The sequence below is a fragment of the Fukomys damarensis genome, unplaced genomic scaffold (genome assembly GCF_012274545.1).
Source record: "Fukomys damarensis isolate Sample0158 unplaced genomic scaffold, DMR_v1.0_HiC HiC_scaffold_26, whole genome shotgun sequence".
Classification (NCBI taxonomy): domain Eukaryota; kingdom Metazoa; phylum Chordata; class Mammalia; order Rodentia; family Bathyergidae; genus Fukomys; species Fukomys damarensis.
In genome coordinates, this window is record NW_022900938.1 from 24,401,428 (window position 1) to 24,413,716 (window position 12,289).

At 34.1% G+C, this 12,289-nt stretch overlaps 1 protein-coding gene across 4 annotated transcripts in view; it reads left to right on the forward strand.

Moving 5' to 3' along the window:
* The window catches only part of Tlk1 (tousled like kinase 1), a 92,646-nt gene that overhangs the window by 66,393 nt on the left and 13,964 nt on the right, over window positions 1-12,289 (forward strand). For all 4 annotated transcript variants that reach the window (XM_010606968.1, XM_010606969.1, XM_010606971.1 and 1 more), the window contains one exon: window positions 10,835-10,932. In XM_010606968.1, coding sequence (XP_010605270.1) covers window positions 10,835-10,932 — 98 coding nt within the window. The remainder of the gene's footprint in view (window positions 1-10,834; window positions 10,933-12,289) is intronic.

Here is a 12,289-nt window from a genome sequence, read left to right on the forward strand (position 1 = left end):
GTTTTTTTTTTTTTTTTTTTTTTTTTTTTGAGGTCTTTTGCTCTGTTGTAATTCTGGCCATTTTTCCTGCTCTTTGAAATACAGTAGACAACTTCAGTCTGTTCTCCACTATCTATTCTCTGTATCAGATGGAACTACTGAACTGTAATAATGGTTCCATAATAATAATAGACCTAAATACGGGGACTGTAGAAGGAAAAGGGAATTGTTAGTTTGGAATGAATCACAAGTGTTTGTGTGCCTACAAAAGCTATTCTGCTAATGAACTTTATAAGGACCTGTGCTTGATGTCCCATACAGAATAATTATCAATTATTTTCTAATCAGCCTTTGGTGATAAAGGGATGGTATATGCCCTTATTAAGTATAATTTCAGTGGGCCAGGGATTTAGCTCAGTAGCGCCATGCCCACCTTGCAAGCACAAAGTCCTAAATTCAATCCCCGGTTCTGGGGTTGTTGGGGGGAATATAATTTTAGCTATGCTAAGTGTACCTTTAGAGTTTTGCCTAGAGGGTTATTTTCTAGATAATAGCAAATTTAAATTACCTTTTCTAATAATGACATTTTACATGTGTGCCTTATTTTATGAAAATTTGTGGTAGAGAATTCAAAATTTTAAAGCAGTTAAATTCAGAATTGACCATTTGTATTACACAAAATATACTTTTCAAGGCTGAAGAGGAGGATTTGGTTTTGATTTTAATTGGTTGGTTGGTGATTGTTTTTAAAAATTTCAGGGTACTTTGAAAATACTTGGTTATTAGAAAATACCTCACCTTCTGTTCTAACCTGTATATTATTCTTATTTTCCAATGTTTGGCTTTTATATTTTTCATATTTACTTCTTTTCTAATAATTATCCTTTCCATAATCTTTTTTTCCTGCTTTTTTTTTCAGCCTGTATCAAATTTATTGAGCAGTCTTAGATTTCTAACTTTATCTTCTTAACCAACAACATAACTTTTCTTTGACCTCCATCATGGAATATTTTGGGAGAGTGATCAACTCATAATGCTGAAACATACCCTCATGTCTTGAATATTCACTTTTTCTTCTGAGAGACTAATTTGGGTGAGATGAATGCATTTATGAAGGAAGTTGCAAGTGGTACAGAGAACAAAATTGAGCAAGTAATGTTATGCTGTAGCACAAATACATAATAGTAGTTGCCTACTTACAACTGGGTATTTTCTTTTGAGTTGTACAATAAAATATAAGCAATTATGTTATTAAAAATAAGATTCTAAAGCACAGTTGAAAAATAGTTCATTCTGTTTTCTGAAAAATAGACTGGACATGTACTTGACACAGAATCAAGAGAAAAGATGTTACCATCTGTATTTTATTAGCTTCCTTTCATTAGGCTGGCGCAAAGTATACCCTATCTTGTAAGTATATAGCTTATACCATAGGCTAGATCTCATCTGATCTGACCTGTGAATATCTGATGCTCATGTTGCTTGCAGAGTTATTGCCAAGTTTAGGGTTTAGATTTAGAACCTCAGATAGTCTTGAATTAGCAAGTGTAACTCTCGCTGTTTCTCTCTGTGTTCCTTTAATAAACTCTTAAATAGAGTTAATTATTAAATTTTTTTAGCTAGAAATACAAACCTTCATGGAGGAAGCTCATGCTGGATGACATTACAATAGGAGGCCTGTTTAGTTTTTCTTGAAATGGGTAATTTATGATGTACATTGTATTTTATGATGAGAATCATAATTGAGTAGGTAAACTGAAATAAGAAAAGTTCATTTACTACTGAATAAATCTTAATGTTCAGTTCATATTCTGTACTGCTCTATATTGTTTAAAAAAAATAAGAGGTCTAGAGCTGTTACAGTGTGATAGAATCAGGCATAAACCCCCAAAAGTAAATATGTGGCTAAAATAAATAGATGTTCCCAGTTGCTGCCAAAAAGTAAATGTAAACTTTACTTAAGGGTTTATTAGCTTTATCTTCTGAGATGTGAAAAGTCATTACATGTCATTACTTTTTCTTTTCCGTTATAACAGGAATTCTTTACGACTCTGTTGTTTTAGTTGTTAGCAGTTTGTGTAGTTATTCTTCATTGATTCATAAGTAATTTACCTCCACATTCTACCAGTGCAGGCATTCCCATTTCAAGAGAATTACATACAACAGACTCCAATAAAATATGGGGGCGGGTGTTGATGCAAGGTTTCACTATGTAGCACAGGCTGGCCTTGAACTTGAGGCAATCCTCTGCTTCAGTCTCCTTTGTAATGGGATTATAGGTGTGTGCCATCACACCTTGCAGAAGTTTTAACCATTTTTGAGTGAACATTTCAACTTTTTGAGTCCTAAGATCTTTATATGCTTTGTCTGGAATAAAGCAGTGTGAGTGACAAAGCCAGAACTTGAAAATTTTTGTTACTAGTGTTTCAGTGGCTATACCTATGTGCTTTATTTTTTGAATTATTTCGTTATAGATGAATAGCAAGTTGTTCTTTGTATTCAGAAGAATTAATTCATTTGTAGCTTTCAGTGCATCTCAGAGTAGTGGGAGTTGTGCTACTCTCTAAATTTTTGGGAAGCACACAACTTCATTTCATTACACATAAAGAACACTTTTAAGTCAACTGTTTTTCGTGTACTTTTTCTTTCCCATATTTCCTTCCTTGGAAAGTATGTTCATGATTATTTTATCAATGAGACTATCTCTATTATTAACTAATATATTGATTTTCATGTTTATTTTTTAAAGGTCAACAGAGAGCACATTTTTGATAAAAAGTATAAATAATTCAAATAATTTTATAAGGATTTTATAGAATAGAATAAAATAAAATTATATAATAAGACATATGTTGGCTGGGGATTTAGCTCAGCGGTTCGGTGGCCTGCCTTGCAAGCGCAAGGACCCGAGTTCAGTCCCCAGTAACACCCCCCCCACAAAAAGACATATATTAACTCTCCAAGTTATTCCTGAAATTATTTCACAAAGAAAATAATCTGTCTCCAATAATGATATACACTTCCCCAGTTATCACTTACTAAAAAGAAAATAATTACCTACCTTACAAAGTTGTTCCTCCAGGGCAAAGCTACTAACAGTCCCATTTTATGTTACCTATGCCCCATGTTTAATCTGGTGTTTTAAGGAAACTAATCACATACCAGTTCATCCTGTCTTGATAAATTCTAGTTATGGGAAAACAATATGTCTTTTTGATTTGAGGAGCTCTGCTAAGTTGCTTATATAATCAGATCATTATTTTGGAGTTGAAGAAAACTGTGTGGACGTGCCTTCAAGGATTGTTACTAAAATAGCATATACAATGAAGAAACAATTTCCTTGTAATAGGCTCTCTTTGTAGTAGTCATAATATTTTCTAAAAGATACATTATTAACCATAAAACCCTTAACTCATGAGGACATAGAATTTTGAAAGTTATTAGGACCATTAACTATGTCTCAATACTGCTGTTACTCATTTATGATATGAACAGCATGTGGTTATGTGTTGCCATTTTTTTCTAGTCTTCAAACTTAGTTGTCCCCTTGATTTTAAAAATGTTATTATTTCAAGAGAAGGCATATAGAAAGTCTGACATCCCAGAATTGAATATTAAGTAGAATAGAATAGAATAGAAGGGATTGGCTTTACTGTGTGTGTTTTGATGTATATGTGTATATGTGTATTTGTGTGTGTGAAAGAGAGAGTATGTTTAATTTATAACCCTAAATATAAGTATTAGAACTTTTACTGGAAAAACAACCAATTTGTAATGAAAACAGGATTAGACAAGAATCATCAGCACCAACACAAATGTATCTTTGCAGACCGAAGGAATCAGCTAAACAGTTTACAGTCATCTCAATCTCTACTAAAACAAATCACATCCAACATGCCACCTGACACCATTTCTTTCTCTCTCTCTCCTTTGCTCCTTGCGATGTGGCATTCATCTCTCCTTGTGCCTCCGTTCTGAAGAGATAACAATATAGCAGCAACTCTGCCATTGAAATCCTGTTCTCTGACTGATTTTGGCACCTGCAAAGAGAAACAACCAGTAACAGGCAGCAGCAGCATCAATATTAATCTTCCATGATGAAATCTTTACAGGTCAAGAACAAGTACACAGCTATTTTCTCACTCCTTCACAGTGGACCATGCAACTAGTTGAAATGGAAGACAATGGATTGTCTACAAGCCTTTTGAACAGTGGAGAATACAGGGCATTGGTTTTAGGTGAACTGACCCCCAAATATTCTTGAAGTTTGGTATCTCCTTTGGTCTTTTTAGAATACCACTGCCATCTGATTTGTCAGACCCATAGTATGACCACAAAGAATAAGTTTGCCTATGTGACATTTTCTGTCACCATAGGTGTGAATGAAATAAGGAGCAGTATAATGCTAGAAGGCTTCACATTTTTATATGTTCACCTCTATATTTATAGCCATGTCCAGCAGAAATCTTTTCAGAACTCTCTCAATTAAAGCTAGCACATTGTACATTATGTTTCTGTAAAACATGACATGTGGGATGCTACACTTGTATAGGCAGATTTTAGTGGAAATGCACTGTCATTGGAAAAGTCACACTTAAGCCTGTAAAGTAGGTTCCTGGCTTCTTGGTGTATATGGATGAGAAAGGTGTTAAGAAGAGTGTTGGAATTCTTCACTTGACATTTCGTTCTCACTGCTTCTTTCCACTTAAAAATTAGTAGACTAGAGTTGGGGGTACCAGTGCATACCTGTAATCTTAGCATTCCAGGAGACTAAGGCAGTATGATCACAAGTTTGAGCCCAGCCTCGGCAATTTAGTCATTTAGCAAGACCCTGCCTCAAAATAAAAACAGGGTGGTGGGGATGTAAAGAAGGCCCTGGATTCAGCCCCCGAAAAACGATATAGCCTATAAAAAGATGACCGTGGTAAGAAAACATAGAACTAGCTGTAGATGGGAAACATTCAGTTTATATTCCACCCTCTAGCACTCATAAGAACTTGTAAATGTTGCTAGTTCTGATATTCAGAATTCATGTTTCTCATCACCTAGTGCAGAGTTTGTTTGATTCAGGTGTCTTAAGTTCAGTTTAGGGGATCATTGTTTCACAAAAAAATAGAAAACAGTTTCTTGGCTACCATCTTTTCTCAATCAGAACTTAAGTCCATGCCATTAAATATACATTTGTAGTCAGAGTGTAGAAGACTAGGTGTTTCCCATTTGGGGTGGAAACTAAATCTTTTCAAACATTAAAAATGTATGTTATCTACTAACATCCTGAAAAGGTTTAAAAGGAAGCAGAAAATTGAAAGAAAGGACTACAGTATATCATATTAAAGTATTATATATGTGAATGCGAGGGCTTTAACATTGAGGACTCTTCTCTATAATACAGCAGTATACAAGAAGTATACTAAAAGCTAGATGTGGTAGCACGTACTTATCCAGCACCTAGTAAGCTGAGGCAGAAGGATTGCCAGGTTCTAAATTACCCTGGGCTACATGGTCAATTCAAGTCCAGCCTAGACTACAGTAGCAAGACTCACAAGTATACTCAATATATTTAAAATTTGCCAATCAGTACAGCTCTTACATTTATTTGCTGCTGAGGTTAGATTTTGCTTTGTTTAAATAAAACGGAGGGACTGAAAACCTACATATTTTAATAGTCATTCCCAATTAAAATTGTTTCAGTGTAACCGGTGTGTTGGTGCACACTTGTAGTCTCAGCACTCTGTTAGACTGAAGCAGGAGGATCATAAGTTCAAGCCAAGTCTAGGCAATTTGAGTGTTTTAGTGAGATCCTGTCCAAAACAAAAAGTGAAAATAGGCAAGGGAGGAAGGTCAGTGAGAAGGTTATAGGTTCAGTCCCCAGGACTGAAAAACAGAAAAAGGGCGCTGGATATAGGAGCAATGCTTGTAATCCCACCTACTCAGGAAGCAGAAGCAGGAGGACCTAAAATATAAAGCCACTGTGGCAACTTGGCAGGACCCTGCCTCAAAATAAAAATAAAAAGGACTGGCAGTAAAGCTCCATAGTGAAGCACTCTAGCCTCCATCAGGCCTTGGGTGCCCTAATACTATAAAGAGTTTTGATGTATATATTTATGCATTTGAAGAAAATAAACCACCATTCCCTTCTCTCTTTAAAAGAAGTAAAGTGTGGATAAAGGAAAACATTAACAGTACAGGTTCTAAGGTAATTTTCTTAGGTAGTTGAGTATACCCAAGAACAATTCTATATGCTCCCATCAATAATGACCAGTTTGGTGATGGTGTGGGAATGAACGGAATATTTATATAGTTTGGAAAGAAAACACTGCAGAACTTTATACGTTTTGTCTCTTCTACTGCTACTCCTGTCTTCAATCTACATAATCATACTAAAGCAAAAATATGACTATAGGACAGTAGTTTTATGACTGAGATAAATTCAGGCCTGCTTTGTGTAGGTGTCTTTTGGTGGTGATTGTTAGTTGGTTCATATTTTCTGTCCATATTTCAGATTTGGGAAGGATTATGATCTAGTGACATGTATCGATAAATTGTTAATTTTCTCATTAATTTCTTTGTTAAATACACTGCCCTTTTTTCTTTTAGTTTGTAATAGTGCCTTTTCCTAATTTTACCTTTTGTTTTCCTAGTGATAAATTTTTTAAATGGCCTTATAAGTAGTATAGTTTTTGAAATTGAGAGATTGGATTTTTGGTGGTTTTCTTTTTTTTTTTTGAGGACCTAAAGATGTTAACTTCTAAGGGAGTCATTTTTCCTATTGCTAAAATGAATATGGCATTAAATTTTTTTAAATGTTGAGTTTTCTGAGCATCAAGTAATGTTTTGGTGCTGTTGAACAGACTGTGCCAATCTGTATGCTTTTCTTAGCTTCCACCATTTTTATAATATACAGAAATTATCTTCTTTCACGAATTCTCATAGATTATAGTCAAGCCAAGAATGCTGTATCAAAATACATCCTGAGCTGGGAGCGTAGAGCACTTGCTTAGCATGTAGATCCCCACCCTAGCTCCACAAAAAACACATAAAATTCTTCCTATCTTATCTTGGCTTTATAAGTCAGTTTTTGCAAATTGAATTGTTTTGTGTGGGGGAGTAACATGCCATACTTTAAACTGGGAAGGTGTTATTGGTTTACATGTGAAATGCATATTATCACTAAGCTTTATAGCTTCAATGCACTCCACAGTTTGAAAAACTGCAACTATAGGAAATGCCCACTCCAAATTCATCCAGTGGTTTTAACCTGTAATTTTACAGTTTCTATAAAACTACAACCTACTTTGGACTTAGAAAGTTGAGCCAAGGGAATATTGAGTTACCAAAAGAGACTTTGATCACAAATAACATTTCTTTGCTGAAGATCTTGTAAGAGACAAATTGTTTCAGTGAAGTTGATAGTGGATTTATCTTCTGTGTAAATGTTTTTAAATTAAAAAAAGTTTAGGGCCGGGGATTTAGCTCAGCGGTTCGGTGGCCTGCCTTGCAAGTACGAGGACCCGAGTTCAATCCCCAGTACCAAAAATAAATAAATTTTAAAATGTTGGGTTTTTGCAACAGGTGAGGTATTTTTGAGGTGATTTAAACAGTGAGGCAATATTAAGGTCTGTTGTGTATATAAATGACTTGGTTTTTTTATACTATCTAATTCAGAACATCAAAGCTTATTTTAAAGTACTGTTAAAATTGCTATGGTATATACTATTAAATTGTCAGTTATTTTTCTTTTTAAGCCGAAAAGAGACATGGCTATTTATTTTGTGTTTGATCACCAGACCTACCTCTTTAATTCAATCTATTTTAACTCATATCCCTCCTATATTATAATTGCTTACAGAAACAAATTCATTTCCAGATGTTATTTGTGTCTTTGTTTTTTCTAGATTTTTCTCTGCTCAGCTAGTGAATGAATTCAGGATTGATATTTAGTATTTTTACTCAATGAGGTTTAGCTGGTTGGATTATCTCTTTTATTCTACTAATATGACCTCGCTTTGCCATGAATTTGAAGATTCCATTTTGTGGTGATTATGAACCCAGGTCATCCTCACTTCTCCTGTAGCCTCTGAAAAAGATTTAATTCTGAGCATGCCTCACAGGCTAATGTCAGTCACAGTCAAGAAGAGTGTAGCTTACAGGGTAGGCCCTAGGAAATGATCTGTACCAAAGATGAATTAACTGAGACTACTACTTTCTAGCCTGTTGTGCCACAGAGCCAGACTTAAAACTAGGCCATTCCCCTAAACAGTGTTGTCTGTAGCATTTGCTTACAGGGATGTATGTCTAGTAGTATGCTCAGCATGCCATAACAAAACACCACACTGAGTGGTTTAATAAAAATTTATTTTCTCATACTGTAGTTTTAGCATCTTAAAAGTAAGATTAAGGTCTGGAAGGGCTGGGCTTTTTGCTGAAGGTTTACACATGACTCTGTTTCTGTGTTCCCCAGAGAAGTAGTGGTGGCAGTGGTGGTGGTCCCTCTTTATAAGGCCACTGTTCCCATCATTGAGGGCCCACTGCTCATGATCTAATCTAATTCTAGCTACCTTTCCAGTGCATCATTTTCAAATATGATCATATTCAGGGATTAGAGCTTCAATGTGAAATTTGAGAGGATCACAAATATTCAATCCATAGCAGCATATATGCCTTTTTTTTTTTTTCTGGTGGTATTTGAGAAAAATTCCTTAGAGTTGCAGAATTATCTTTCCCACAAAAATGTCACTTTATTTTAAGGTCTAAGACACTGTAAAATACTAAGCAACAATATAGTAATGTTGAAATATGTAAACATATTTCACTGACTGTGGTGGATTTATGTCTGTTTGTATGTAAGAATCAGTTATAATTCCTTCCTTTGACATTTCTTCCTAAATATGTAGAAACTACTATTTCCTCCAAGTTCTTCTGACATTTTTTTCCAGTGATCTTAACAGTTCAAAATGAATGATGCTTATTTGTGTTTTTATTTTGTAAGATTTTATGAAACATATTTGTCATGCTTTATTTTGTGATAATGGGTACTACCATTGTATAGATAATCTGAAAATTTTACAACAAGTGTAATTATGTGCATTAATAATCTAGTTGAAGTCTACATATTTATAACTCAATAAAGTTTAACTTATGTTGTCAGCATTGATATAGTATCCCTATGACACAACTTTAAGTAAAAGCTAAACCAAACATCTCATCTGATATTCTAATAGGCTTGACCTAATTTCATTATTATGTGAAATTTCACCAGTCTATCAAATGTTAGCAATATGAAGAGAACATGATTCTACTTTCTAAATTCTGTGCTGTAAATGAATTTAGTTTTTCTATGCTCCTGGATATACTTATATCACCAGTTTCTTATTCTGTCTTAAATGACTAAATCAAGACAGCTAAGTGTATATTGACTTTATTGTTCTAAAGCTTTTTAATTCATATTGAATATTTGATTATTGAATCTCCTAAGGTGTCACCTTACCATTTTGTTCATTAAGATAAGAAATATTTGTGACCGAAGCATATTAAATGAGGACATTTCAGTCAAATTAGGACAATCTACTTAGTATGTCTGTTTTAGGAAATTTTCTCATTCTAGAAAGGTTTTTCTTTAATTGTCTTTGTCATCTAATGCCTGATCTGTCTTAAATATTGCTGAAAAAATGTTAAATTTCATTTTAAAGTAATTTAAAAAGTTAAGTGGAATACAAATAATCTGTGAAGATCTGTTTGCAAAAAATTTAAAATATTCTTTTCAACTTAAGTCTTTTGTATAGGTCCAGTATATTTTATATCTTTCTTTGTATTTGAATGAAATTATATTTTTAATATATTTCAGAATTATTAACTTTTAGGTAAGAGACTTTTTAAGAAATCAGTAAAAGAAAAGCAAAGGAGCTAATAAAAGAGAAATACTTAGATATAATATTTACAAATAACCTATATTCTGTTTGGTCTAGATTTATAATTATAAAGTAATGTGTATTGTTACACAAATTCTTACTCAAAAATATTTTTAAATTTGAGTACTTCTAGAATTTCTACCAAAATTTGTCATATTTATGACTATCTTTAAGTAGTATTCAAATTTATATTAACGGAGGTATGTGTTAAAAGAGTAAGACATGGGTGATGTGTGTGCTTGTTTTGGTGTCTAGTTTACATTTTTCTAAAAATTGTCTCTTTTGCAACTGAAAAATACGTCTAAAACAAAAGTTAAATGATATTTGAAGTACATTTCTTTAGGTCTTGCATACATCTGCTCTGATAACTGAGGATTCACCACAGCAATTAATAATTTTTTATTTTAATGTCTGTTTAAGATTACAGGGGGAGGGGTGAGTGAGGGGTCAGATTGTATGTGAGTGTATTTGCATTCCAAATACTGTAAGGTCCAGAAATATACTGGTTCTGTCTTCTTTCTTCCTCTTTTAATGATTAGAAAATATCATCATTTTATTATTTTGTATTCATATATGTTTCCCTCTTAATTTAAAATTCACATGGACCAGAAATAAAAATTGTGTTATAAGCCAGCATCAGACTACCTTGTAGTCGCTTTTAGTATAGACATTATAAAAATAGATTTCTTCTAGTACAGAACAAAACCCAGCAGCATCTCATTAGGTATAGATTTTTATGTGGAGGATGGTTTCTTGAAATAGGCTTTTGCCTTATCTCTTTCTGTCTTTCAGGCATTGAAAAGAACACTTTGGTCTTCTTTAACTCAGTGGTACTTTATAATGCATTATTCTTCCCATCACTGTAAAAAATTGATGCATGGGTAAAAATATCTTTTTTATACTACAAATAAATTGAGCTTGTTATAGTCCCCTCTCTTCATTTTCAGGAAGAGGCAGAAATCCAGGCAGAACTTGAACGTTTGGAAAGAGTCAGAAATCTTCACATACGGGAACTCAAAAGAATAAACAATGAAGATAATTCACAGTAAGTCATTATTTGTATTTTACAGTTACATATGATAGAAGTTCTTATGCCCCTTTTCCATGGAGAGAATAAACATACTTGCTTCCTTTCAGGCATCACATCACACTTAGGAAACATCCAGAGTCCTTCCCATGTCAGGAAGCCCCTGGGTGATCTGGTCCCTGGCCACCTCACCATTCCATGGTGCCATAAACGCTGATTTCCTCAGACATGTCAGGCATATTCTCAACTCAGGGTCTTTGTGATTGCCAGTTTCTCAATCTGAAATCTTCTTCCTCTAAATATCTGAGTGGAGTCCTTTTTTATTTCACTCCAAATGTTCATTAGAGCAGCTGTCCTAAAGCCCCTATCTCAGATAACAGTTAAATCCTTTCTTCACCTCCTGTCATCTTCCCTTACCTTGCTGTATATTTTTAATAGTATTTTATCCCTGCTGTATCTGGAATTACAAATTTATTTTCGTTATTTATTATCTGTCGTATACTAGACAAGAGCATGTCCTTAGTTTGGTTGTTTTATCATCTGTACGTAGACCAGAGCCTAGCATTTGGTAGGTGCTTAATAAATATTTGTTGATTGAATGCCAAAGCTCATGCTGTAGCAGTGGAGATAGTTTTTAGTGAATGATATTCCAATAAGCCATGTTTCCAGTATTAATGCAAGAATTTTGAAACAAATGGAAAAGAACTACAAGTTACAGTCTCTGCTCTTAATCCTCCATTATTAGAATAAGCACCATAGGTAGTATATGTTAAAGGAATTCAAAGAAAAGAAAATCTGAGGGTTTGTGGGAGCATCATAAAGAAGATAGAAATGGAAATGATGGCACTGTGTGGATTTAATTGGTGTAAAAGAGAGAAATGGAGTCTTTTTACAGTATGTTTTTAAGACTAGTGGTACATTTGAAAACTTCATACTTGCCCTTTCTGTATGTGGCCTGAAGTGATCAGTGAAAATCAGTGCTCTCTTTATCCAGAAAACCCCACAGAGTCATACAAATCAAGAGATTCAAATCTTTGTGTTCATTTTAAGAACACCTATGAAACTGCCCAGGCCTTGATCAGGGGTATACATATCAGAACGGCCACCAGGTGTCTGAAGGATGTCACTTGAAAGAAGCAGTGTATGCCACTCTGTCATTACGGTGGAGGAGTTGGTAGGTGTGCCCAGGCCAAGCATTGGGGCTGGATGTGGGGTTGGTAGCCCAAAAAAAGTAAATTTTTGATGTACATGCTCTCAAATGCAGAGAATGCAGAGTATAATGCTGACTTACAGGTTTGGATATAGATTTTATATATATATATTTTTTTTTTTTTTTTTAAACACATCCAGGTGAATATATAAGCCATTGCACCTG